Raw genomic sequence first — 27799 nt, forward strand, 5'->3', positions numbered from 1 at the left:
ATACGGCTCTATTTTAATCCTGTCAAACCATTGGCCAGTAGAAACACCTCCCATTTAATCGGCACTTCCTTGGTTCTCAGTGTTTGTAGATGCAATGTTTGTGTGACGCAGCCGCCCGTACGGAATTGTAATTGATGTTAGTATAGGCAACAACAGTTACAGTAGCCTACCCTATTGTTCATTATAGTGTTTCTTGCTCACTGCCTATTTTATTATTAGGATAGATAAAGCTATTCTATAAGTTAAGAATGCAATTAGAAACAGCCTTTTTTATTATTATTTTCACACATTACTCTTGATAAATGAACATCTAGCACATGCTGTTATATACGTAGACAATCATCACTTTATAAATAATAATAATAATAATAATAATAATAATAATAATATATAGGCTAATAATAATATAATATTTTTATTTTTATTCTAATAAAAAAGTAAGTAGGCCTATTGCACCTGGCTCAAACAGAGAGACCGCGCAATTACAAAGATCGTTAAGATTGGAATTTTAATTATTCACCAGATATACCTGTAGGATGGTCTATTGATGCACTACATTCATTTATCCTAGGTGAATATCTCCTTAGTGAATTGAGACGCTGTCCCATTACGAGTGTCGTTAATACGTTCACAGAAGCGTTAATCCCCTTGCTTACATGCCACCGTGAGCCAGCCCCAGTACATCCCAGACCCTCCACTGCTGACCGTGTGTCGAGCCCGGCGGTGACCACAGGTCGGCCCTCTCTGGCACAGCAGCGCACTCGACCACTTGTCAGCCATATTGCCGCGCGTTACAAATTACAGGAGAAGGAGGGGGAATCAACGGCTACGAAACCGCCGACAAATCGTCGATTTGGCAAATCCCACAATTCGGTAAGACTTTCGATACGTATCTGTGTGGGTTTCAACAAACGGAAACAATTTTCGCACTTTTGCGCCTTGTTTACCAGCCCGCTCGACCCAAAGGAGCAGATCTCTCAACAGGTGTCCGCAGGATTACAGTGAGGATGTTCGCCTCTAACGCCTACATGACGGCTCCACCAACATAACAAGCCGAACAAATGCATTTGAAATAGCTGTAGGCCTACGGAAGCTTATTTTAATTGGGGGCAAAGTTTTCCACCTTCATTAAGTGCCTTTGTTTTAGTGTTTTAAACGAGCTGAGACCTATTGGGTCGCTTGTCTATGCGCGTCAAAGCTAAACATGGGATTTGCTTTAACGCGGACCGGACCATTCCTGTTACACTGGGTTTGTTATCTACTCGGGAGAGCATGAAAGGTGTTTTCACACCTACTTTATCACGTTTCTGTAAGGTAATATCTCTTCCCGAGATTCCATGCTCAGACTCGTTCCCATGCCCCGCGTCCTATTAAATCTGTTCAATTCAAAGCAGTTTTATTCCAATAATATTTTTTTTTTCTTTACAAACTAGGCTATTTCTAGCCTCTCCGGTATCGATACGCCAGGTTTCCCCATCCTCTGAGTAAGGTAGCCAGGAGAAAAGGGTGGAGACTTAGTTGATCACTGTTGGGAAGGGCTTCCATATTTGATCTGGATTTATGCGTGATTCATCATGAAGCTGTGCGTCAACTAGTCGTGCACAGCAATTTAAAGGCAGGCTATTCCGTCCCATCCAGTATCGCCGAGGTGGGTATAACTCGTTTCTCCTCTTTCTGTCTCCAGGAAGGCAAGACGAGAGCGTCTCTCACACACGGAGCAGTCTCTTTCCAGGGAACGCTTTCTTTTTGTATCACGTCTCATACAAAGTAAGGAAAAGGACCAACGATGCCTAAAGCGGTATGTATTTAATTCTTTACTTTCGCTGTTTCACATTAATTAATCATTACGTTGAATATTTCTATGATTCTATGATTTGTGATGGGGTTTACTCTAGCAGCCAAACTAACATACATTTGACAATATGTGGGCTCTTCCAATTTTAATAACAGACATTTCTTTTTCTGCTGTTTGTTACATTAATTAAATTTAACTCTTATTAAAGTAAAATCGGATTGCCAGCAATGATTGTACCTAATCAGGATCAAAGCACAAATTTGGAAGCACCAATTAACACAATTTACTATTTTCTTCCATTGTCCATTATTAAAATTAAACAGAAACTTATGTTTTTCTTGATTAATAATTTTCTTGGATACAGACAACGGATCTAGACCACAGCTTTCTGTGTGTCCTGTAGGGCTGTATAATCACTGTTTAACCACACTGGGACCAATTATTTGTCTTCTATTTGTCTTTAGTCTTCATTTGTATTGGGCTGATGTAGATATTCTCCTGTTATTTTTATTCAGATGTCATTGTTAAATTTGTTCAAATAAGAAACCATATTATTGTCTGTGTCTGGTGACTGATAAACTCCCTGAACTGAGAGTGGGGTCATGTTAACAAGTCCACATTGTTAAGTTCAACTTTAATTAAGAAGTGGTTTGAACAATACGACTAAATGGTTAAATGTGCTGCCACAGTGACGTGTATTGTCAAACAGTACATGGTATTGTGCTCACTCTTGGTACACGTTGAACATCTGAAGGAGGTCACTGTCGGGCGTCACACAGTTTGTTGATGGCTTGTTTAGAACTGCCTCAGGGTTGTCAGGAGTGTCACCGTGGAAATGACATCATCATGGGCTGATAGCACAACCCCTGTTGTAGGTACAGAAATACGTCTGGCTCCTTTATTTTTTTTTATTGGGGGGAGGGGGTTATAATGGCAAAATGTTTCCTTTCCATGATGTCAAGCACACAGAAGCCCTGATTTTTTTTGTTGCTTGCTGAGACTTGAGTGTTCACTTTGTGAGTTCAAGAGGGGAGGCTGCACAGCATCACATGAACCAATAGCAGGAGCATACACTAAGTATGTTTTAATGAGTTTGTTCCCCTGTTCTTATTTGCCCACCGTCTATAATTGTAATCTAAAATGAATCCCCTGAATGCTGAGGTCTATTATTGGCACCCAGTGGGTGTCTAGTTTCAGGTGTTACGCTCTGTTAGCTTCAGGTTAACTTAAGTCAGCCTGAGAGCAGGAGTGAAAGGACTTTACTAACGTTATAGTGAGTCCTTGAAAACGTTGTTAAACATCTTTCTAAGTTACAAATGTAAAGCGCTGAAAAGCCCTTACCGTAAATACACATCAATTACACCCTATGTGTCCTAAAGACTGTGAAAATCCTTTCGTAGGGAATCAGGTTTAGAAATATATTTGAAATATCGAGTTACAGATATTGATTTGCAGTGAAAATAAAATGTAAACCCTATAAGAGCTGTTGAGAATATCTTTTGAAATCAATCAATCAATCAATCAATCAATCAATCAATCAATCAATCAATCAATCAATCAATCAGTCATGAGCAGCTGACATGCTGCCAAAGGCCTCTCTCACCTCCAACATCGTCTGGTGGGGGTGTTGAGTGAGACGACGAGCCATCCAATGGGAGAAAGTGGGACGTGATTGGAGGTTCCTGTGACTCACGTTTCCCTCATCTGAATGACACATTGTGGCGAGGTAAACGATAGCGCTCCTCGGCTCTCCCAGAATCCTGTTTCCCTTGCGGTCACAGAGCCATGATAGAAACCTCTCAGGCGTGGCCGTGACCAACATGTATGGGTGTTTCCTTTTCGTGTCCAGCTCCATTGTTAATTTTGTGTTCCTTGAAATAATTGATAACGCACTGATGGCTGGAACGCCCTCGGGGTCATTGCACACAGTGCAAAAAATAGATGCTGCTCATTCGGCCAAATGTCTGCACGCATTGTGTTTGTAGGGGTGCATTATCCTCATAAGGCTGGGACAGAGGAATGCGGAAGGAACCCGAACCAAACATTGTTCAACTCCATCAGACCCCCACCATCGCACCTTCCCCCCCCCTCCGCTGAAAAGAAGCACCACTGCTGGGCATATAAGTTTCTCTATTGCTCTGGTTCACAGTCACCAAGATGAATGATTATATCCCATGAGGACGCAGTGTAATAAAAAAAGTGTTAACGTCTTACAAAACCATACTAGGCAGCTTACAGAAGCTTGTTCGTCTGTTCGTTTATTGCTATATTGCCTGTGTCTATTCCTGGTTGTCCTACAAGGCCTTGCAAACGTTTTCAGAGAAGGCTTATGTTTTGGATGGCTTTCAGTGAGGAATTCAATTCAACCCTACTCAGAGTTTAACCACAGCAATGATCATGGCCCAATCTCCTTAATGTGACCAAAAAGCAAGTCTTAAACCCAGGCCACACAAGGACGACAATGTCTTTGGCAGTTAAGATGCAAGACTAACCAAGAGCCACGTCTCTTCAGTGTAGTAACTCCGTAGCCTCTTTTTTTCCAATGGCCAAGTTTATTATGTAGCGTTTTAGTTTTTTTCCCCCTCAGCATTGGCTTGGTTACCGTAGAAACCAGTGTTTGCAACACTAACTGTCAACCTATTTATCATTCAGCGAAAGTAAGTCTAGCATTTATCCTGGACTGCTCTGTGTCTTGGCGGTTACCTTTATGGATCTGTCTGGTACCTTTGGCTTTCTAGTTTTCTAACTTATTAATAAAGGACAGAGATCTTGTGAAGTGAGCCTTCATAATGCTTAATACAACCTTTTTTTTTTGCCCTGACCGAAGTCCTGTCTATGGAACATTGGGCCTTTGCCTGGTATATTTCGAGTATATGTGTCATGTTTTCTTTTTCATGGCCTCGGTTTATTGTGAGTTACCGTTGAAGGGATTAGCTTGGAGATCACATATCACTCACACGGTGGTTTCTGCTGGCCCTTCGGTCTGCGCGCCCACTCACATGTTCCATTCCCTCCGCTGCCTCGGATGCAGCCACCGCCAACTGTAATCCCAGCGTATGTGGACGCTGGTGGTGAGAGGGACAGCCTGAGCGGCCTTGACTGCTGTTGCAGACGTAAAGAAATTCAAAAGCATCCAACGTTGCGATACCCAAGCCCAGTGCAGTGCCAACTAGTACAGCTCTTCGGTTTTCGCTGTAAATCTCTGAAAGCGTGGGTTCACTCCGGCATAAGCATACTGATGCGGGAGAGGACACCAACTGCTTGGGGACCTGCTGCTGAATGGGCACCTTTGTTCAGCTGTGTAAGTGGAGGTTTCTATCCTCTTTTCCTTTTTTTCCCCTTTTTCTTTTTAAACCGTGCCCCCTCGCAACCCAAGCTCCTCACCTTATGCACGGAGGAAGCTGTAGCAAGGTCGGCACGGGCCTTCCTCTCCCCTTTCTTTATGAACCACACGCTAGGGAAACTCAAATGACCATATTTCCCTATGCACCGAGCTAACTTTCTCCCAAATGAGACCCACTGATCAATTGATTTGACCTGTGTATACTTCACCTTTTTCCACAAAGGCCGGATAGCCACACAATCGTGAGCTTTTCCATCGGTTTTCTGCCATTGGTGTGTGAGCCTGAGCGGTCTCAGCCGGGTCACCCAGGCCTCGTGCATGTTTGCAGGAAGCTGTGAACCTGCAACTCAGTCAGCACCAAACCCCTCCCAATGAGGCCCATTTTCCAGTGGGCGTCATTGAGCTTGTGTCTACCATCGCTGGGGCTGACTGCCATTCACAATGGCCTGGAGATGAAAGATATCAATCAAGGCTGCTTTAGCTAGCAAACTCTCTCTCTCTCTCTCTCTCTCTCTCTCTCTCTCTCTCTCTCTCTCTCTCTCTCTCTCTCTCTCTCTCTCTCGTGCTCTCTACCTCGCGCTCTCTCTTGTGCTCTCTCTCTCTCTCTCCCTCTCCCTCTCACCTTCACTCTCGTTCTCGTCCCCCTCTCGGCCCGTTATTAAGAACTCCCAGAGGAGAAGAAAGTAAAATCATACTAGACATATGACTAAATGTCTCCTGGAAACCGCTGGTGATGGCAAGAACCTTGGGCATTGTAATTGAATAATTGGTGCAGAAAATGTGTCAATAACTCTAAATACGTCTTGGTAAATATCAGTGCTTTGTTGTGTGTTTCACGTCAGCGAACATCGAATATAACAGTGTTTTTCTGTGTTGTGGCATCAAAACCGACGTCATCTGTTATTGTTCTGCGCTTCGTATTAGCTCAAGCTATTTGTTGAGGTTTATGCATCGCATAATAATCGCTTGGCCGGACTCTGTGAGTTGACATTAAAATCTCCTCTCATTAGGCCGGTTTCCACGAGATGGATCGCCGTTTTGTACACATAGGTATGGCTGGTAAATCATTAACCAACGGGGAAACAGACCGGCTCCCAGTAGGGGGAGATAAAATGAAAAAGGATTCACCAGCTTCTTTCTGTAACATACAAACGGATGGTCTTAAAAAGGGGGCAGAGCTGGGGAGAGGCTGATAACCAGCCAACTGGCATGAAGTGCCAGTTGGCCCTCTTAAAGCCAAAGCTTTAAGAGGGTGTGGAAGGCCAGCATTTGGCTGATGGCTGCTATTAATTCTCCATTGTTAATGTCTGGTGGGTTATCAGCACAGGGACCCACTCTCAAACCGTCCCATCCTGCTTGTATTTAATATTTAACGGCTAGTACTGCACATTTAACATATTAAGGTTCAGGCTATGGCTGTGCTAATTTCCCAGGGTCCTCATGAAGTAGATGAATGCTCAAAGAAATGGATTATTCTGTGCTCCTTGCTTAATATTTTCCACTGAAACCCCCTATACATTTAGCAGCTGAATGCCTTTCAAACAGCCCATTCTGCAAAGCAGAGAGAGTGGCGATTAACACAGGGTCCTGTGTGTGTGTTTACTGTGTAAACACAACCCCCCCCCCCCCCCCCCCCCTCTAACCTTCCTCCAAAAGGCCTCAGCCCCTCTTTCGTTTGGCTAGTTGGGTTGGCTCTCTTTTTTTACTGGGATCGAGGACTATTTGCTTCACCAGATGGCCTCTCCCCCACTCTTTACTAGTCTGTGGTTGTTTTTGTTGTTTTGTGTTGTCGTTGATGCTTATGAACTTGACTCACTGTGGCCTTGCACCTTGTGTTTTTTGTCAGCAGGTCAATGTTCGCGTCACCACCATGGATGCAGAGCTGGAGTTTGCAGTCCTGCCCAGCACCACGGGCAAGCAGCTCTTCGACCAGGTCTGTGTGCGTGTGTGTGTGTGTGTGTGTGTGTGTGTGTGTGTGTGTGTGTGTGTGTGTGTGTCTGTGTGTGTGTGTGTGTGTGTGTGTGGTTGTGCGTATGTCTGTGTGCATTTGTGTCTGTTCGGGGTTGTAGTTGGCGCTGAGGCAACACACATGTCTGCTTCATTGTTCTTCGTCTCCTGTAGACAAAATCCATCCACTCTCACTCTCTTTTATAGAATGAAGTGAATAAAGAAAATGAAGACTACACTCATTCATCATATACATCTATAAGGGATTTCTTCTTCTGAATGTTAAATTATAAAGCTGGAGCTAGCTGTTGGCTTTCTGCAAAGGGAAAAGGGATTTGAAGCTCCGGTTGTACCAGCTGTCCTCCGGCTTGCTCAGTGGAATGACATCACTGAGAGAGTGTGTGGAGAAAGCAGCTCTCTCTTTTATCACTGTGGCCTCAGTCTAGTCGCCGTCGTTGACAGTGTTATCTTATGGAGGACTGGAGGGCCACTTATCTCTCCCTCCATCCCCCTCTCGCCTCCCCCTGAGCCATATACAATCAGGGAGTAATTCCTGGTTATTCTTTATTTTGATTTGACCAAACCTTTGCAGTGTCCCTGACAAGATAATACAGCACAGCAAGGCCCACACAGTTTTCCTTGAAGTCCAATAACAAATAACAGTATAAAACAAATCAAGGGGAAAGAATAACATTGAGATTCAAAGAGCTGCATGAAGAAAGTCAAATATTATTTTGAGGTCATTCTGAAGCAAATTTCAAGTAGATGGGGAGAGATCAAGATAGATAAAGGCTTTATCCCTAGGTCTACTCAAGTTCATGCATGAGCACAAAGAATCAACAAACATATTTAGATGACGACGATGCTGAACCTTTCACTGGACTTTTTATATTGAACTGGTTCAAAATATCCAGTTAGGGACTTTTCTAGTGTGGAAACGGACTTCATTGGAAGTTATGAAATGTTGAATGACGCAGAATAGCAAACCAGCCTGTTCCCTTAGTGTGTGCGTGTTTGGTGTGTTTGGTGTGAGATACATGAGGAGTTGAAATGTTCAAGGTGAGGTCATAATAAAGGCAGCTCCCGCCTGAAGATGGCCTCCGTCAGGGACGGCTCATGCCAGTCAGTGTCACGAGCCTAGATGGGCAGGATGATTGTGACGTGACTCAGCCTTATCATTTTGTCAGGGGCTGGGCCCTGGGGCTGATTTTAACATATTAGGTGCCTCTGAACTTTAGTTAAGGTTTCCTTATTTTAATTCTTACAATTCAGATTTAAGATTAGTGTCTCAAGTTTGCTGGCAGATGCCCCTAAATCTGGGTGAACGGGTTTTTTCAATGTCTTTGGTTCATTCTTGATTCAACCCAATCACGATGCTCTGTCCATTATGTGGTTAAGTAACCTGTCCTGGTGACTCTTGGGCTTTTCTATTTTTCTATATATTTGTTCCTCATGATTGAGTGTACCTGGGTTTCTTTTCTTTCATTTATTTGAATCCATCCTTGCACTCATTGTTTCCCACTCGTGGAGAGGCTTGCCGTCTCAATAGTATATTGCCTGTTAACCCGAGCCTGTTTGGGACTCGATTCCAGCACTGGGAGAGGAAACGCATTGTTTTTGCCACTTCCTGTCTAACCCGTTTTTCAATAGCTTGTTTGTGCCTAGCCTACTGTACCGGTGACTATGTCTCTGAGGCTCGGCTGTTTCTATTCCCCAGCAGTGCTGTTGAGAGAAAGGAGTTAAAAGGACAAGTCCCATGTAATTCTATATTTTTCTTATTACAGACGCCCCCCAACAAAGAAGAAAATGACAGTGGCTCTGTCTAGCAAATTATGTATAATCACTTGCATTTGGTGCCGTGGATGTGCACAGCCCCTCTGTGTAGAATCACAGAGCTGTCCTGTTATTTTGGTCAGCGGGATCGCTCTATCCCTTCCATTCATGTGTACGAATTTCCTTTGCTAAGCGACAGAGAGACAGAGAGAGCAAATAAACATAATGTGGTGCATGGTCAGTTCTTAAATTTGAGCTGCTGTCACTTACTCACTTAACTTAACACATGTTGAAGGAAAAACTTCCATGAGTGACTTAATCATAGATAGATTCTGCATCCCAAAGTAATGGGGAACATCCATCTGTAATATCATATTGTGCTTTTGGTGCCCATTGTTTTACCAAAAGCACAGTATAATATTACAGATGGGTTTTCTTCCGGCATTAAAGGTGAGCAGGGAAGTGGCTTCATTCCCTTGAGGTTTGTCTGAGCTTGATCCCCTGTTCCACTTCATGTACAACGAAATAATGGCTGGGTGAGCTTTATCTTATACAAGGGCTACTGCTCGTGGAAAGATAGGTACCCCTTGGAAATGAGACTGTGCAACTTCAAATAAACTGGAAAAAAAAAACGTGGGATTGCTCTATGTTTAGATGGCGGCTTCTCTCGCCCACATGTCAAAATCTCTTGGTGGGTTGGGTGTAGCACGACTGAATCACCTTCACACTCCCTCATAGTGCAACAGTTCAGCTTACAGTTCAGTGCCCCATTTCCAAGCAAGTGTCCCACCCCCCTTCCAGATAAAAAATAACAGTTTGTAGAGGTTCGGCCAGCCGGGGTTGCTATTAGAAACGGGCCCAAGTTTATACTTAACGGCTGTGATCAGCACAATATCACACTGTCTCAACTAGTCTGTTATGGAGTGGCGTGTTGGCATTTCAGTGGACACCAGGGACACCAGCCACTGTGGCAGGTAGATTTAAAAATCAACCAGCCACTCATCTTTTTTACCAGCCACTTTTTATACGCTATATATTTTTTTAATAAATGCGTACATTATGAACAATATAATAGTAACAATAGATAAGAAAAGTGTTTTTCATACACATCTTTTTTTCAATCAGAAGTGATTTTTACTGTAGGTAGGTTCTACCAAGGAACTGAGTTGAATATGTTACACTCTTACGATAAACAATACACAGGTATCTGCCATGTTAAGTCATGTTTATTTCAAAGGTGTTACGAAGTTTGGGGATAATTCATCTATACAAAGTACTTTCAATAAAAAAAAATTGACATATTAGCAATAAAAAAACATGCATGGCTACACCATCATAAGTCAATTTGTTTTTTTATATTTACATGTGACTAAATACAAATTTGTCCACAGACATGGTAACTAACGTATGAGAGTAAGCATTATTGGCCCTTAACACTAATATTCAGAAAAAACACTTTCTTTCTGTTCCATAGTCTAGATAGAACTTTATCAATCACCTGTATGATACATTTGTTAATGTTAGTCCCTATAAAACAATAATGGTAAAAAAATAAATACAAAATATGACGGTAACTGAGTAAGTCAAACCGTCCAATCTGAAGGCTCTACTTAACCACTCCCCCTACTCACTTCCGCCAATGCAAAGCGAACAGAACAGAGTAGGGGAGGGCGTAGCCTAACTCGTTTGTGAACGACGATTTTGAAATTCCGCAAAACATTGTCTCAAAAAGAGGGCATGTCCAGGCAAAAGAGGACGTATGGTTAGGCCTACCCTACGTACGGGAAACACATTTGATTCCTACCTGTAACACTGTTTAATAGCGGCCCAAATTGGTTGGCGCTATCCTGGTAATTTCTCTGCGTGAGAAATACGAAGTGTGGCGTGTGCATGGGTTGAATTCATGGGGCAAGCCCCAGGAATCTCCCACTTTCCGGCTTCATGAAGAGAACCAAACAAATTCACACAATAGCGTTCATGCAAAACAAGCATTAAAGGTTAATTTAAGGAAGTTCTCTCCAGTCACGCCCGAAGTAGTTCGCTAGAAGTAGCGCTTTAATTTGCAGTGTCAAGAGAATTCTGAGAAATCTGAAATGCTGACTAAATTCTAAGAATTCTGGCACTGCAAATTATTGCGCACTTCCATACCGCTCTGGATTCCCCCACCTCCACACAGATTTTTTCCTGTAGAAACCTATGGTGGAAACCGATACGCCCTCAAATTTCAGCCAGCCAGACAATTCATGTCACAGTCACGTCTGTTAATTTATGAATGGAATTCTGAACGTGTCCCGCCTCCGAAATGGCCCCGCCTGGCTATAGCCATGCTGCCTTGCGCGCGATTGTATTTCGCGCTGTGAAGCAGCCTGGATTCCATGGATCTGATTTTCGCCTGAGATGGGGAACCAATCATAGAACGGGGAGGGACGGCAAGACGATGACGACGTCTATGCGACACACCCATCGTCTTCTTCCGAATTGCGTGTGTCTCACGCCGAATGCGTGAGACTTGAGAGCTGTTTGTTACCGGTGTATTATCCCGGATGTTGACAGTCGCAGTTCAGCAAGAGACGTAGAAGAAGAAGGGGGCCGGGATGTTGACAGTAATGGTTGTGGAAACTGTGCAGCGCCGTATGACGAATGTATTGAATATGCAAATTTGTTCGGACCTGACTGGAAAGTATTACCCACCACCATACAAATCCACCCGCAAATGGCGTGTGCCGGGTGTTAATTTCCACCCCTGGTGGACACACACAAACACATGTACAAACACACACACACACACACACACACACACACACACACCACACACACACACACACACACACACACACACACACACAGAAGCAGCAGACGGCCTCAATGGAAATGCTGAGTAACGGCGGTGAGCTCATCCTCGGGGGGTCGAGGGCCGACTGCGGTCACCGTGGTCATCATGGTCAACGCCAATTATAGCCTCGCTCTCCGTCATTGTGCCCGGGGGCCTAAGATGAGCAGCGGGCTGCAGCCACGCCCACTCTGGGGCCTTCGTTCCCCCCCTGCCCCCGCCAGCGCCAGCCGCCCTCACCTACCCTTGATCTGAAACTAAGGACCCACACACATAAACATATACACATATTACCCACACACACACAAACACACACACACACACACCTATACACACACCCATACAGGCAGACCCAACCTCACCCTCTGGATCTTTAGTCAGTGATGATTAGTTGTTTATTTTGGGAGGAAATGCAATCCTGAACATGTACGGACGCGTACAAGAGATGTCATAATTTGACATATCTCTCTCTCTCTCTCTCTCTCTCTCTGTTGGGTTGTTGGACTTCATCAGACCCATAGACGTGCCTGGCATTCCATTCCATCCCAATGTCCTCTCCCCTCTCGCCCTACCAACCCAAACTGATTCTGAATAACTGTGAAAGGATGAATGCAATGTGGTTGATTGGATCACAAAAAAGCCAGACCAACATGCCTGCCTGCTGTGCCTTAGCCCGTGGCGGGGTGTTTTCATTATATTATATATACACACATCTGCATCACTTTTCAGCATGGACAAGATAGATCTCAGATACAAAAACAGAAGGGAGGTTAAAATATTACATTTTGGGGCGTCTGTTGGTAGAACCCATGTGATATCGGTCGACTAAGGGTCAGCATCGTCATTATGAACATGAGGCGAAAGACACATTCAATTACTTTTGGATGGAGGAGGAACTCAACTTTGAAACCTGAGTTAGCAGAGAGATAGAGACGTCCAAGAGCAGATAGGAGCAGTGGGGGTTTCATGCTAATGCAAGCTAAATTCCTTCCTCCCATTGATGCCTAATGTTACCAGAAGGACCAGTTGCCCATCAGACATGAATCCCATTAGCTTTTCCCAAGGCTGTGTTCTTCAATATCTATCTAGTAGGAGGGGAATTGGCAGGAATCTAACAATTCAATATCAAAATGATTTACGTATTACGTGTTATGATTTGGTGAAGATTGCTCTGCCATATAATTTATTTTCTGTTTGTGTGGTTAAATTTATGGGTTTAACGTTGGTTTCCATAATTGTTTTTAAATGAACTTGGCCAAACAACATAGTTGAAGGGAATTGACATTATGGAGGGAATTGATATTATTCAGCCATCTGTCTAGTTACTTATTCTATCCATATTTTCATCAACATATTGGTGAAATCACATTTAGGTTCAGATTACATGTTATACACTAGGTGTGGGTGGAGAAAAGGTTAATTTTTGTCACGACGGGAAAGGATGTGCTAGACCTAAGAGGCTTATCCCCCCCTCGAGAACACCAAACTTTCCTTTAGCTATGTATTAAGCTAGCGTCACTCTTTTAACACAGCTTCTCGCTTTTACTAGCCGCGCAGCCCCTTTAAAAAAAACCTAAAAGAACACCATGAAAAGGACGATTGTGTTCTGTGCCACTTAGGGCTTCTAATGCAGGTGAGGTCTAGGTTGAAGGGCTCTCTCGTTTCAGCTTCTGCTACTGCTTGTTGTGTTCACCAAAACACACACACACATTCGCACACACAATCTAAAGGTCTGCGGATTCTAGCCTTGCATAGGACCAACCTATTTAGCTGCTTTTTTAAGTAATCAATCATGTTGACGGGAGAGTAATTTTGGTTTTATACTTGAGGTTCCTTGGCGTACAGCTTATCGGTTAAAATGGGTTTGGCCTGGAGTGGATGCGTATGTGTTGACTCACAGTTTGCTAGGGAGATGTAGGCCCCCACCAGAGTACTAGGTGGAGAATTTGAGACTAAACACCTTTTAAAGGACCTGGCATATATATTCTCCCGCTACAAGGCTTAGTGCATAATCACAGCCAAACACACACATACACGTACACACACACACATACTAACAGCAAACCCTTGTTGGAAAATCACTCATAGCCCGTCGGAAATTAACTATTCTCTGGTAAGCCAGACGAAAAGTGTGACATCTTTTACAGAACAATCAGATATTTCTAGATCCTTCCACCATATGTAGAAAATCGCCAAAGTTGATCCCCAAAAACAATAGTACCCAAAACAAGTGTGTTGTCATTGTCATTGTTGATTTAAAAGCATCAGTTTATTTTATTTGTGCATGTCAGAAAGGGCTCCCAATTACCTTTTAACTGTAGACTGTTCTAGCACATTGAAGTCACACACAGGATGCGAGTCACACAGCACACCCTAATCATACAGTAGGCCACTCCTACTCACAAGTCAAACAATACCCACTCATTGTTCAGGGCCAGCCCTTCTAATTGTGTTCTTGTGTGCTCTGTGTCGCGGGTATTGCCACACAGTAAGGAAACCTGCATAATCACTTTCCTCAGAAATTATCAATTTGTGGGAGATAGCATTTGGCCAGAAGTGGAACAGAGTAATGTTTGAGGAGTAAGGTCAGGCTGACAACTACGAACACAGCCACCGCCTTGCCCGCGTTACCAAGCACAGTAACGACCCGCCCGGAGCCATCGTGGTGTGGCACTGGAGAGGTGCGCTTTGCATACGAAGACCAATGGAGCAGAAATGTAAACACAACATATGCAAATAAACACGCATATCTGTTGCCGCTTTAATGTTTGCACAAGTTCGACTGAACCCGATGTGCTCGAGCGAGCCTGGCTCCTGGGAATGTTGGTGGTCAGTGGTTGGGTTCATCACATCAGTCTGGTGGCAGGAGTGTTTCACTTTGAAAGGGTGGGGTTTATAAAGGCCTGCCGGAGGCTGTGATGCCCCCAAAGGGCCTTTCACCAAATGCCGCAGTAATATGATCTAGTTTATTGTCTATTTGTATATCTAAACCATTAATTAAAATAATCGCTTTATCTAGTTTTGAGGTTTGCACTTTGCATCACACACCTGTGAACTCTTTGGCATGGCTTTGACTTCATCTTTGGTGGAGGAACGAGTTGTCTGTTTGGAAACCTCACCGTGTGCTCTAATTCATGAGGAAAGTCACGTAGTTAACAGTTCTTGGTGTTGTTCTCCCCCATCTACAAGTCACCTCAGTACGTGGGAGTGAGGCGTTGATTTAGATCATAGAGAGTGAAGCGCAGTATCCTGAACGAGTCTGTCCCCTCTCCTCTCTCACAGGTGGTGAAGACGATCGGCTTACGCGAGGTCTGGTACTTTGGGCTCCAGTACACAGACGGCAAAGGTTACCCAACATGGCTGAAACTGGAGAAAAAGGTAAGTTCTACACTGAGTATTCCTTTCAGTGACGGAAATACAAAGAGTGAAAGTTTCCCCTTCCTCTACTTTTCGAATTCCACTAACCCGGTGACTAATGTGACTCGCATGACTAGCGCTAAAGAGTTGCAAACATTGCGACGTCCGTGGTGGCCGGCCCCCCCTCGAGAGTCCCAGGGGCACATTCCAAGGGTCCAGGTTGTTTTTTTTTCTTTTCTTTTACACAATGCCAAGTCAGATGGAGCCCATACCGTCGGCACCAGAGAAAGGGCCGCATTCTTCAGATGGGTGGGTTAAAAAGTGTTTGCCTTTCGCGTGGTCAATGAGTAAGCCCGGAAGAATCGAGTGTATACATCCGCAGGCTGGACTCGGGTGTGGATCCCACTGTGCTTTCTCGGGGGGCACACTGGTGGCTAATTGTTAAGCCCACCACAAATTCCATGGGTGTCGGTGGGGCGTCGACGCAACGACGATAAACCAGCTGGAGAAGTATTGTATCACGTTAGTGTGAACTCTTCACGACCCCCCCGCCCCCCCCCCCCATTCCCATGCTTTCCATTCTTGTCCACTGTTGGCCTAGCGCAAACACAGATTGCCGCTATGGTCCTCTGGGGTAAACATTCATTCTCAATTGAGCTGTGCGCTGCAAGCCACCTCTGCATGCGCTCATCGCACAGAGAACCAGGCTAACAGTGCATGAGACTGCATGGGACTTTGGAATGAGGTTTTGCCTGTATTATACGCACACTGTATATACAAAGCTCGGTTTTCCACAAGCACTTCCGGCGGTTTGGTGTGTCACTTATACACCTTGTGTATTTATCTTACCGCTCAGCTTTTCTTTTTTTTTACTTTGCCTCGTGGATCTGAGAACTAACGTTTGCCTGCAGAGAATAGAGCTGCTCGCGCCATGTTGTCATGTTGTGGAGAGGGTTTGTTTTCTAAAAGCAATGTTAGAATCAGGGTGTGAGATTCCCAACCTCTTCCATCCATTTTATGAAGGTAAAGGCCCAGCTCAATCTTAATTCTGTCGTAAGCAGACAAACGTGATTATCATGTCGCCCAAAAAGTATCTCTGAAGTATTGTCCTTTCGACGGCATTATGCGGTGCGTCCACATCCTGGTCCGAATCGATAGCTGTTGGGTCAAGGTGAGACCCTCCACTGGCCTCCGCAGGCAGCAGTGAAGTGCAGTTTGAGGACGCCCTGGCAAATAGCTGCTCCTCAGCACAATGCTTGATGGATACCGGGCTATTCCAGGCACTGATTGTACAGCCTGTAACCATCGTGACCCCTTGCGTTTGGTTACCGCTTTGAAATTAAGAGGAAGAGACGCGTTGTGTCAACAAATAGCTTCGGGTCATTCAACCGCATTACCGCTGTTTGTGGACGCTGTGTGGAGTCAGCGGAGAAGCGATGCCCTCTGGAACTGAGTGCGAAGGGATATTGAAGTTGAACTCAACCGACCTATTGTAACATTTAAAGAAATTCCTCCTGAACACACACACGCACACCCATAAACTACATGGAAGATGAGAAGTAACCGAAATGTCGCCCAAAGGCCTATTCAGATATATTAAGTAATTATATAACTGTCATGTATATGATTTATTGACAGGTGTTACGTAACCTTATATGGCTATACCTAAAAAAAACGAATAATAGGATGTAAAATATAATATTTGTTATAGTTTTTTTTGGTTCCTTATTAATGGAGGATACAACATAAAAGCAAACCTCAGCCTCATCCACTTTCCATTCGTAGCTCTCTACAATATTAATAACGATGCATCATGATGATAGCATAGTATTAGTTCAAATGAAAACATTTCTAGTTTGGGGACACCGTCAGGGAACACGCATCCAAAACACAAAGTAGAAGTCCAGCGTCCCGACCTTGAAGAACCCAGACGTCTGCTCCCTCGCTCCTCAGGTGGCGTCCCAGGACATCAAGAAGGAGAACCCTCTGCAGTTCAAGTTCCGGGCCAAGTTCTTCCCCGAGGACGTGTCGGAGGAGCTGATCCAGGACATCACCCAGAAGCTCTTCTTCCTGCAGGTGAAGGAGGGCATCCTCAGCGATGAGGTCTACTGCCCCCCGGAGACGGCCGTGCTGCTGGCCTCCTACTCGGTGCAGGCCAAGTTCGGAGACTTCAACAAGGAGGTCCACCGGTCAGGCTACCTCACCTCGGACCGCCTGCTGCCACAGCGGTGAGAAGGGGGGCGTGAAGAACCAGGTTCAACCAAGAAAGTGGTTCTCTGTTGAATGACCATATTATTGTTGCTTGTCTGTCCTCTGGGCCGGTATAGCCGTTTTGTCTGTCACTGAGCCTGAGACTGGAGAACTGTCTCTTATTTATTTGTGTTGAGGTTCTGTTCATATTTTTTCATCACATGTACATATATTTAAGTTATTCCTATTCCTGGCAAGGCAGCCAGAGCTGGTTTCGCTTGAAGCTGAGCCTGACGATGACGACGTGTGTGTCTGAGACCAAGTATCTCATTTGCTGGTGGTTTGACGTTGGCTCTTCCTCACCCTTGCAGAGTGCAGGAGCAGCACCATCTGTCCCGGGAGCAGTGGGAGGAGAGGATCCAGGTGTGGCACGAGGAGCACCGGGGCATGCTCAAGTGAGTCTGCGCTCCGGCTGCTTCAGGATATCATATTTTAAGCAGGACATCACGTCTTCCGCTTAAATTCAGCCCTGCAAGCTTTTCTTTCAGTGTATTAATCCTTAGGTCGGTAAAAGAGGATCATTCTCCTTGATGCCTAAAGTGACTCAAGTCAAACTAAACTACAGTTTTTGCACCATACTATTTGATACAGTGGACACATGGTACCAGTGCGTTCCTACTGCTTAAAGTTGTGCCCCTTAGCTGTGGCCTGTCTCACCCGGTCCGCTGGTCCTCTGCAGGGAGGACGCTATGCTGGAGTACCTGAAGATCGCCCAGGACCTGGAGATGTACGGCGTCAACTACTTTGACATCAAGAACAAGAAGGGCACGGAGCTGTGGCTGGGCGTGGACGCGCTGGGCCTCAACATCTACGAGAAGGACGACAAGTAAGAGACACCTCCCTGCCACGAGGGAGAGGTCCCCGAGCAGGCGGGGGGACGAAGGAGAGAAGAGAGAGCATCGATTTAACTCGGTCTCTTCTGTTAGTGAACTGATTCGATTGTTGTTTTGAAACCGATGCCCGTGGCTGTAGTTGCCATACGGTGCGAGGTCAATGAGTTCCAGTCTTGGAGGCTCACACTTATCTCAAAACTGTGTATCATCGGTTTTGGAGTTGCCCTAGTGGAAAAGGGCCAACGCAGAAAAAGTCACAACCTTGTAGTTGAATTTGAGTTTGACTCCAGAACTACCCTAACTGTCCCTCAGTTAGTCTTTCAGTCGTTGATCCAGAGGCGAACCCTGCCTCTCCACTGTACAGAAACAGCAACTCCCCCCCCCCCCCTTTCCTTGCTGTTATTGATAAGGAAAGTGTTGTTTACTTCCTCTGGTAGTACTATGCCATCCCTCAATACCTTGGACATCTTTTGCCTGGATTTCCTTTGGACACACACACACACACACACACACACACACACACACCACACACACACACACACCACAACACACACACACACACACACACCACACACACACACACACACACACACACACACACACGTACACAGCTCTGCAAATAGGCTCCCTGCAAGAGAGTCTCAGGGCTAGACAATGTCTTTAGGTTAGCTAAGCCTCTGTCGTCTCCTGCTCTTCCCCTGCTGTGGCCTTGGTGACACAGACCGGTTTTTCAGGCTATTTCGTCACACAAGAATTTGGAGGAGGGTGAGCTCCTGTATCTCAGCCTCTCAGTCAATGGAGGCAGCAGCAGGTCTTTACTATGCTGCAATGCAACCCTGGCCTCGTAAAGATAAACTACTGTGGTGAGTCCCGTCTCGGTAAACCACCTGGTTAAACAGGCAGCGGCTTTACTACAAACACCAGGAACTCTGTCCAAGGATCCAAGGATTTTTACCTACCTGCGATGTGAAATCACTGCATTTGAATTTGGGATCAATTCAATTGATTGGTTTTTATAGTGACTGCTCATTTTACATAACCTTTTCTATAGGCATAAGCCCACCAACTCTCAGAAGATAACGCCAGGCTGCTAGGACCACCTAACCTTCACCGTTGAGCCATCTTGGGTATCAATCTTCATTTAAGCCAATGCAAATCTTCTAGGGGTTCCCTTTAACAATTCCCTTCAGCGCTGCATGGATACAGCGGTGGCCATATTCCTTCCAATAACACCGGTCCGCAAATAACGCGATGGCTCAAGAGACCTTGCGCACACTGATTGACACCAAATCGCTAGGTTAGCGTCAACATTCTTCCCCTCAATTCCACAAGAGTGTGTCAGGGGAGCCTAATTGTTCAGTCATTCCAGTTCAGGCGGTAATGCTTCTGACAGCCAACCAGAACTCTGCAGGGAGCACATTGCAACACTGCAGGCTTGTACAGCACTTTGTTGTTGCGGCGTATCTAATGAGATCGGCATCCCACTGAGAGAGAGAGCGAGCGAGACGCACCCCGGCAGGAGCCTGACCCCCCCGACGGACGGGTGGGGAAACTATTGCCCAACGCAGAGTGGCGGTGTACACCTGTGGCCTCTCTCTGAATGTGTGTCTCCAGTTACTCCATGCCATGTTCTTGTTGGGCTGTGTTACAGAGTGTCCTTCTGAAGAATGTCACAGTGGTCCATCTTTTGAGCACTTAATAATAGGGATGGAATTGGGTTGAGGAGTTGGTGCAAAAAAAACGATGACTATGTATACACATATTATGGACACGCACAGAACCTTAAAATACATCTCTGAAGGACAATAAGGCATTGAATCTAGAAAGATATTCTTGCTTAGCCTCATCGTTGCCCAGTATTGGTTGAGCTAGAAGGCCAGATAGGAATTACAAAATAGAAAAACGTGTCAAGATGTGTTGTGTTGTGTTGTGTGTGACCTGGGACCACTTGATTAGGGACAGTCTATGAGGCTAACCGATGGCTTCTCCTGTGACCTTCCTCCTCAGACTGACCCCCAAGATTGGGTTCCCCTGGAGCGAGATCCGGAACATCTCATTCAACGACAAGAAGTTCATCATCAAACCTATTGACAAGAAAGCCCCGGTAAGAACAAGACGAACCAACAAAGTAAAATAATCATTGTATAATAATTCATTTTATTACATACATCCAAAAGGTAGGGATTGATTTTAGGCAGTAAATCCAAAATTTGTTGTGCTTTTTACCTGTGCATACATATTTACTTGCTATATCAGATGTCTGCATCTGTAACCCACAAGCACACAGACACACACTGAAGCACCGACCATACACACTCCCATGTACACTCCCATATACACTCACACACACCCACACACCAATGCACACACCCACCCATTTTCCATTCACTCACTGCTGACGGATTTGCATTCTGACGTAACACTCACACGCACACACGCACACACATATACACACACACCCACACACGCAAACACACACACACCACACACACACCACACACACGCACACACACACACACACGCACACACACACACACACACACACACACACACACACACACACACATACGCATACACATACACCAACACACACACACACACACACATATATGGTGATGTGGTTTCTCTGGCAGCTTATCGGCTCCTGAAGCTATATTAACTCTAGAGGAGAACCTGGGGAAAGGTGCGGTCATGATAGGCATTAACAGCTTCCCCTTTGTCATTCCTGTCGGACACCAAAACCACCAGGGGCAGTTCTTTTACTGCTATGTTACCCCCTACCCAACCCCCCCCCCCCCCCCCCCCCTCCTCTCGTCTCCAACAATACCTTTCACTCAACAAACTGCGGTTTCTTTTCTTTGTGTTTAACCAAAAATGGTCCGTCTTTTTTCCGTGGTGGTCCCGTCAGGACTTTGTGTTCTACGCGGCTCGCCTGCGCATCAACAAGCGCATCCTGCAGCTGTGCATGGGCAACCACGAGCTCTACATGCGCCGCCGCAAGCCCGACACCATCGAGGTGCAGCAGATGAAGGCCCAGGCCCGGGAGGAGAAGCACCAGAAGCAACTGGAGCGGTGAGGTCCACACACACACACACACACACACACACACACACACACACACACACACACACACACACACACACACACACACACACACACACACACACACACACACACACACACACACACACACACACACGCGTCTGCTCCCTCCATGACCCCTGACCCCCACGCCCGTCCCACCCCTTGGCCACAAAGGAGATGCACCTTTGTAAGGAAAACCAAATAAATAGGCATTAATATCGCACTCTATGGTTTAAACGCCTGTTGACTGTTACCCACCGTTTTGGGTCACCATCTGACGTCCGTTGCCCGGTTGAGGCATTACCGAGGATCGGTGTGGTCCACTAAACGTGCCAACTCGGCTGGATCAATGGCTTTTGTAATTGTAATTGAGGAGAAAATACACAACACACACTTTCTCACGCAAATTTGAACGATACACATGCAAACACACACACACACACGCGTATGTATGCACGCACACACATACACACATTTATTAGCCTATTATCAGAGCTGCTGCTGTCTGGCACCAAACCACTGTCCCTCGCAGCTGTTCAAACACAGTGATGTAACTGTCTGCCGTGGGATACAGAGCCAGCCAGAGGGGCACCGTCGCTCAGAGCAGTGCGTCTGGACAATACATGGGTCAGGGAGAGTGTAGATTACAAGCTGGCCTACATGCTGTTCGAGAGCTGATCAAACGTTTTTGTCTCAAAAACATGGTGCATTTACCCCCACACACAGTACAGAGTGACAGAAGTTTGAAAAACCAAAAAAAACTGAAAAGCATGTGATTGAGGCAGAAAATCGCCCTCCCAGACGGACAAAAGCAAAGTGCATGTTTGTGTTTGCTGCGGAGCAGCTGAACACATTTGTATCAGCGCGTGTGTGCCTCCTGTCAGAGCGCTGGGCCTCGCACACAGTGGTTCAGGGAGAGGCCTGGGAGCCCTGCATTGTGTCGGGGGGCCGTCACTCTGGGTGGTGGGGGCAGCTCTCTCATTGTGTGTGTGTGTGTGTGTGTGTCCTTATCTCCAGCGCCCAGCTGGAGAACGAGAAGAAGAAGCGGGAGGCCATCGAGAGGGAGAAGGATCAGATGGAGCGGGAGAAGCAGGACCTGGTGATGAGACTGTACCAGTTTGAGGAGAAGACCAAGAAGGCAGAGAGAGGTAAGGCTCTGTGTGTGTGTGTGTGTGTGTGTGGTGTGTGTGTGTGTGTGTGTGTGTGTGTGTGTGTGTGTGTGTGTGTGTGTGTGTGTGTGTGTGTGTGTGTGTGTGTGTGTGTGTGTTTTGTGTGTGTGTGGGGATGTGTGTCGTGTGTGGGGATCTGTGTGGTGTGTGTGGTGTGCGTGGTGTGCGTGGTGTGTGTGTGTGTGTGTGTGGTGTGTGTGCGTGGGGATGTGTGTGTATTTGTTGATGGTTCAGTGTGTGTGTGTGTGTGTGTGTGTGTGCGGTTGGCTGGGTGTGTACTGTAGGTCTGGATTCCTCCTTAGTATCAGGAGAATTCCTCCTTAGTATCAGGAGACTAGAAACCTAGAGTCCTGAGATGTAACGATTCAAACTATGAGGATCTTGTTTATCTGGCATCTCAGGGTGTTTTCTGTGTAAAGGAAGGGTCAACTAAATGATGTGTTAACTTCAAACAAACCTGTTGACTGTTGCTGTTTTAATCTGTTTATGATGGAACAAAGAGTCCAAACCTGAAATACAGGAGCAGTTTCTGGAAATATGTCGTGCATAGTCATGTCAGTGAATAGCTACTTATTATGAAGTTCATAATTATACTGATGAGTGAATGACATTCAGATCACAGACTTAACTATTTGCCTAACTTAAGACATCATTTTATCAAACAGACCTTCTGGCCGAGCTCCGAGCGTCAAGTTCTTACGCTCTGCTATCTAGCAGACGCTTTTATCCAATGCGACCTCTAGCACACTCAGGTGCAGGTCATTGAGGTTAAGGTTAAGGTACGGGTGAGGCATCGGGCTCAAGTGGGGTAGGCTGGCAGGCCACCCGGCCCCCTTTAACCTCACCTCCTCTCTCCCCCTGCCCCCAGAGCTCCAGGACCAGGTCCAGAGGGCCATGATGCTGGACCAGGAGAGGCAGCGGGCGTCGGACGAGGCGGCGCGGCTGGAGATGGAGAGGCAGGCCGCCCTGCTGGCCAAGGAGGAGCTGGCCCGCCAGGCCGAGGACCAGATGAAGGGCCAGGAGCAGCTGGTGAGCGGCCGCCACGTTTACATTGAGGGCAGTCAGCAGACGCTTTTATCCAAAGCGACTTACAACGAGTACATTTGTCGTAAGACGGTGAAACAATATATTGCTGTCGGTACAATAAGGATGTTCATAGAACCAAGTGCCACGCCCCGACGACACACAGAAAGAGGCGGACACACCGAGGGGGGCAGAAAGAGAGAAAGGAGTGGGCACAAAGAAAATGGCGGGAACATAGAAAGGAGCGGGCACAGGGAAAGGGGCGGGCACAAAAATAAAAGAGGCGGGCGAACCGAAAGAGGCAGGCACACTGAAAGGGGCGGGCATAAAGAAAGGGGCGGGCATAAAAAAAGAAGATGGAGGATAGTTGATGAAAACAACAACATCGTCGTTACCGATAGTCTACAAGCGTCACTGGGAGATAGTACATAGACGAAAAGAGAGAGTGTGAGATGCAGACGCTATAAAAAGAGTTTTGAGGTAGTTTAGGAATAACAGATAGTAGGCAAACTAGTGATGATAAATTAAACACCAGGCCCACAGTTTCTCCTGGCCTTTCGTCACAACATATTGTCAGAGCAATACCTGTTCTGCATTGGACGTTGTTAGCTTACAGACTAGCAGGGTAGGGTCCATTGAAACATGCCTTACAAATATGAAACTCCCCCTTGTGAACACATTGAACAGGCTACAGAATCTTTAAAACAGTGTCCATAAGGGGGCAACACTGGTGAACTCGGGAGGCCTTCCACCTTTTTCTGGGAGGCCTGCTTTGCTTTCCTTTATTTTTAGCCACTCAGACTCCAATTACAGACATTCATCATTTGTAATCCGGTGTATTGGTCGCCCGCCAAATGGCTGATAGAGAGACCACGCTGGCAAACGGCCAGAATGCGAGAGCCCAGTTTCCTGGCAGAGGGCGTTCATTCTCCCATGCCAGTCGGTTTGCCCGCCCCACTTGGTCCTTCCTGCCTCCATGCCTTGCCAGATTTGGTTTCGGCTCCTGGTCAAATCACTCAGGATCTAGCTTTAATCCTTTGACCAATGGCACCACGCTAGAGAGAGAGAGAGAGAGACAGGGAGACAGAGAGTGAGAGAGTAAGAGTGAGAGTGAGAATGAGAATGAGAGAGACTGAGAGAGTGGATCGATCGAGTGGAGTTCAGGAAGTGTTCATCCCTCCATCGTGATTGCTTTAGATCTGCACCTGCACCAGGGAAGAGCTTTCCCCAGCATTAAGGGGATCAGCTGCAATCCGGTAGAAGAAACAACAAAAGCTCTTAGTAATGGCGGGCGGGAAAACCACACCCACACTGGTTCCCGGAAAGCACCCACTGGGGACCATTGTGGGAGCCGGTCCGGTCCAACACTAAACCCCACCCTTCCACCCCATTATAGTCCTGTTGGCAGCTCTGGGTGGTAACCCTAGTACGTTAGTAACTCTCCTGGTAGCCATGACGAGCCACACACCAAAAGGCCCCCCCAGTCTCTTATGACCCTTAGGTCCTATGACAATGCTCTGCTTCTAGAGTTAGTCAACGTCCAAACTTAGAACCACAATGAATAATCAATCACTTAACAGGTTGCTTTCATTATCGTAACTTTTTCTTTTCAACACCCAAAACTTATTGCACTTTTTTTACTAAGGGATGTCAAATTTAAATCCCAAATCCTTTAATACACAAAGTTTTGTTTATGGCAAAGCTGGTTTCCCTTGTCCAAACAGTCTTCAGATTCCCAGACGCTAACACACACACTGAACAAACAACAAACAAGCAGAAGCAGTTAGGTGGGTCTGGTCCGGGTCAAAGGCACACACACACACGCGCACACACACACACACACACACACACACACACACACCACACACACACACACACACCACACCACACACACACACACACACACACCACACACACACACACCACACACACACACACACACACACACACCTTCTTTGGAAGCTTTCAAAGCCATTACACAGGTCTGATGTACCTCCGCTCATCTCTCGTTACATCTCTTCCCATTTTGCTCATTCTGTGTTCGTTCGGACTGACATATTAGTGCACATAATGCCCCAAGATGTTGAAACAATTTTCCAGGAGCGCATCAAACTTCAAACAGGCATATCAGAGGGCAACTCAAAGTGGCTCATTGCATTCTGTGTGTTCTTTCCCTTGCGTTAGGCTGCAGAGTTGGCCGAGCACTCGGCTAAGATCGCCCTGTTGGAGGAAGCCAGGAGACGCAAGGAGGAGGAGGCAGACACGTGGCAGCACAGGGTAGGGCGCTTACAGCTGTCTGTCAACACAACCTACCAATCACATTATTTGGTTTCACAGTTTGATTGGTTGACCTATAGACAAAAAATATATGCATGCTGCAGGATGTCCTCTCTTGTGGCTTTGGGGTATAAAGTAGTTGTTTTTCCTCTTTTTTTGATGGTGCATATTCAATTATGAATAACAAGTAAAAGCCCATGATTATCAAGCACTATCCTTTGTGGTTGGGCTCAATGCTAAAAGATGAAAAAAAAAATGATGAATGAATCTCTCTCTGTCTCTGTCTCTGTCTCTGTCTCTGTCTCTGTCTCTCCCTCTCCCTCTCCCTCTCTCCTCCCCCCGCTCTCCCTCTCGCCCCTCCAGGCCCGCGAGGCCCAGGACGACCTGCTGAAGACCAAGGAGGAGCTGCACATGGTGATGTCGGCGCCGCCCCCGCCCCCTCCCCCGCCCATGATGTACGAGCCCATGGCGGTGATGGACGACTACAGCGACAGCGAGGAGAAGTCGAGCACGCACAGCGCCGACCTGCACTACGACGAGATCAACGACCACCGCTACGAGGAGGACGCCTCACCGAGGCCGAGAAGAACCAGCGTGTGCAGAAGCAGCTGATGGTGAGGGGCCCGTTGGGCTGGTGGGGGGGCGGGGGGGGGGGGGGGTAGGCTGAGGGTGTTGCTACGGAGACCCTTGTCCGAAATCGATTGTTTGAGGTGTCGGTACTTTCTGGGGGATTGACTACTTTCACAATATGTTTTTATAGATGGTAATGAATGTAATATTGTGACTATTATCCCCAATAGAAGTACAATTATCATTGTTAGACATTTTTTCTTTCATGATAGATCCTTCATTCATTTTTCACCCTAAAAACAATCAAATAAAATCAAGCTAGAATCCTGTGTCCATTAAGCAGAGTTATTTTGGCCTCCACTTCCGGCGGTGACATCCGAGAACCTGTCGTGGGGACAAGGAACCCACGGCGGTGTAACGAACTGTGGAAGCAGCAGCACAACAAATCAGAATTTGTTTCGATTTTCGGACGTCTTCTTCTAATCACGTGCCCCCCCCCACTCACGCCCATCTCTCCCCCTCCTCTCCCCCTCCCCTCCCCCTAGGCGCTGACCTCTGAGCTGGCCCAGGCCCGCGCGACACCAAGAAGACGCAGAACGATCTGCTCCACACGGAGAACGTGCGCGCCGGACGCGACAAGTACAAGACCCTGAGGCAGATCCGACAGGGCAACACGAAGCAGAGGATCGACGAGTTTGAGGCCTTATAAGGCCCCCAACCTTCCCCCCCCCCCCCCAACACAACCACCCCCCACTGCCTCTGCCTCGGCCCGGCCCCCGCACCATGGTCACACCAACCTCCCCTTCTGATTGGTCGCCTCGCTTTGCGCAACTAGGCCCTTCTAATCTCCTTGGTGCACATCACTTGTGCAAAAACACACACACACATGTGCAGACACACACACACACACAAACCACACACACACACACACACACATATGCAGATACGTAAACACTCATGCACACCTATACACAGGTACATAAACTCACAGGAACCGAATGCATGTCACGTGTAGTGTGTGCACACGCACGCACCACATACACACACATACCGGTCGCACATAGATCACACTGTGGCACACAGATAAGACTCCTCCGAATACTGAAGCAGTATGAGCAGAACGGCAGATGTTCCTCGACGCCTGCCCTTCACAGATGATGGAAGCTCTCTATTTTTTTGGTCTGCTAGGCAACACACAAGGCTTCTATAAATACGTATATATTATTACAAAAGTAACGTAGTGCCAAATCCTTTTTCCTCTCTAGAGTCTACAATCATATTTGTGTTGTTTTTTGGATCATGTGTAATCTTACAAGCTCGAAATTCATTTTAACCAGAGGTGTGATGAAATTGTGGGGGGAATAGCCAAATTTTATTTTTGTAATATTCCATTATGTGCACATAGATAATGTAATCAGTCTTGCTTCTTTGCAATGTTTATTCATGTTTGTTGGAAGAGGTGTGAGTGAGACCTTTCACCGGGACAGCTTATGAAAAGGGAAGGAGTAGAGATAGTCTTGTTTTTAAATACTTCCATTCATGTTTTAA

The 27799-nt window shown here is 46.3% G+C and overlaps 1 protein-coding gene across 1 annotated transcript; it reads left to right on the top strand.

Moving 5' to 3' along the window:
- Positions 1-1564: 1564 nt before the first annotated feature.
- On the top strand, positions 1565-27799 carry ezrb (ezrin b). Its single transcript, XM_030344743.1, is given in 15 exon segments — positions 1565-1798; positions 6988-7071; positions 14971-15066; positions 16999-17273; positions 17607-17690; positions 17975-18121; positions 20136-20232; positions 21037-21200; positions 22230-22360; positions 23250-23410; positions 25589-25681; positions 26045-26243; positions 26246-26295; positions 26797-26824; positions 26827-27799. Coding segments are annotated over 15 exon segments (1755 nt in total). The 5' UTR covers positions 1565-1786; the 3' UTR covers positions 26961-27799.

The sequence above is a fragment of the Gadus morhua genome, chromosome 21, assembly GCF_902167405.1.
Source record: "Gadus morhua chromosome 21, gadMor3.0, whole genome shotgun sequence".
Taxonomy (NCBI): Eukaryota; Metazoa; Chordata; class Actinopteri; order Gadiformes; family Gadidae; genus Gadus; species Gadus morhua.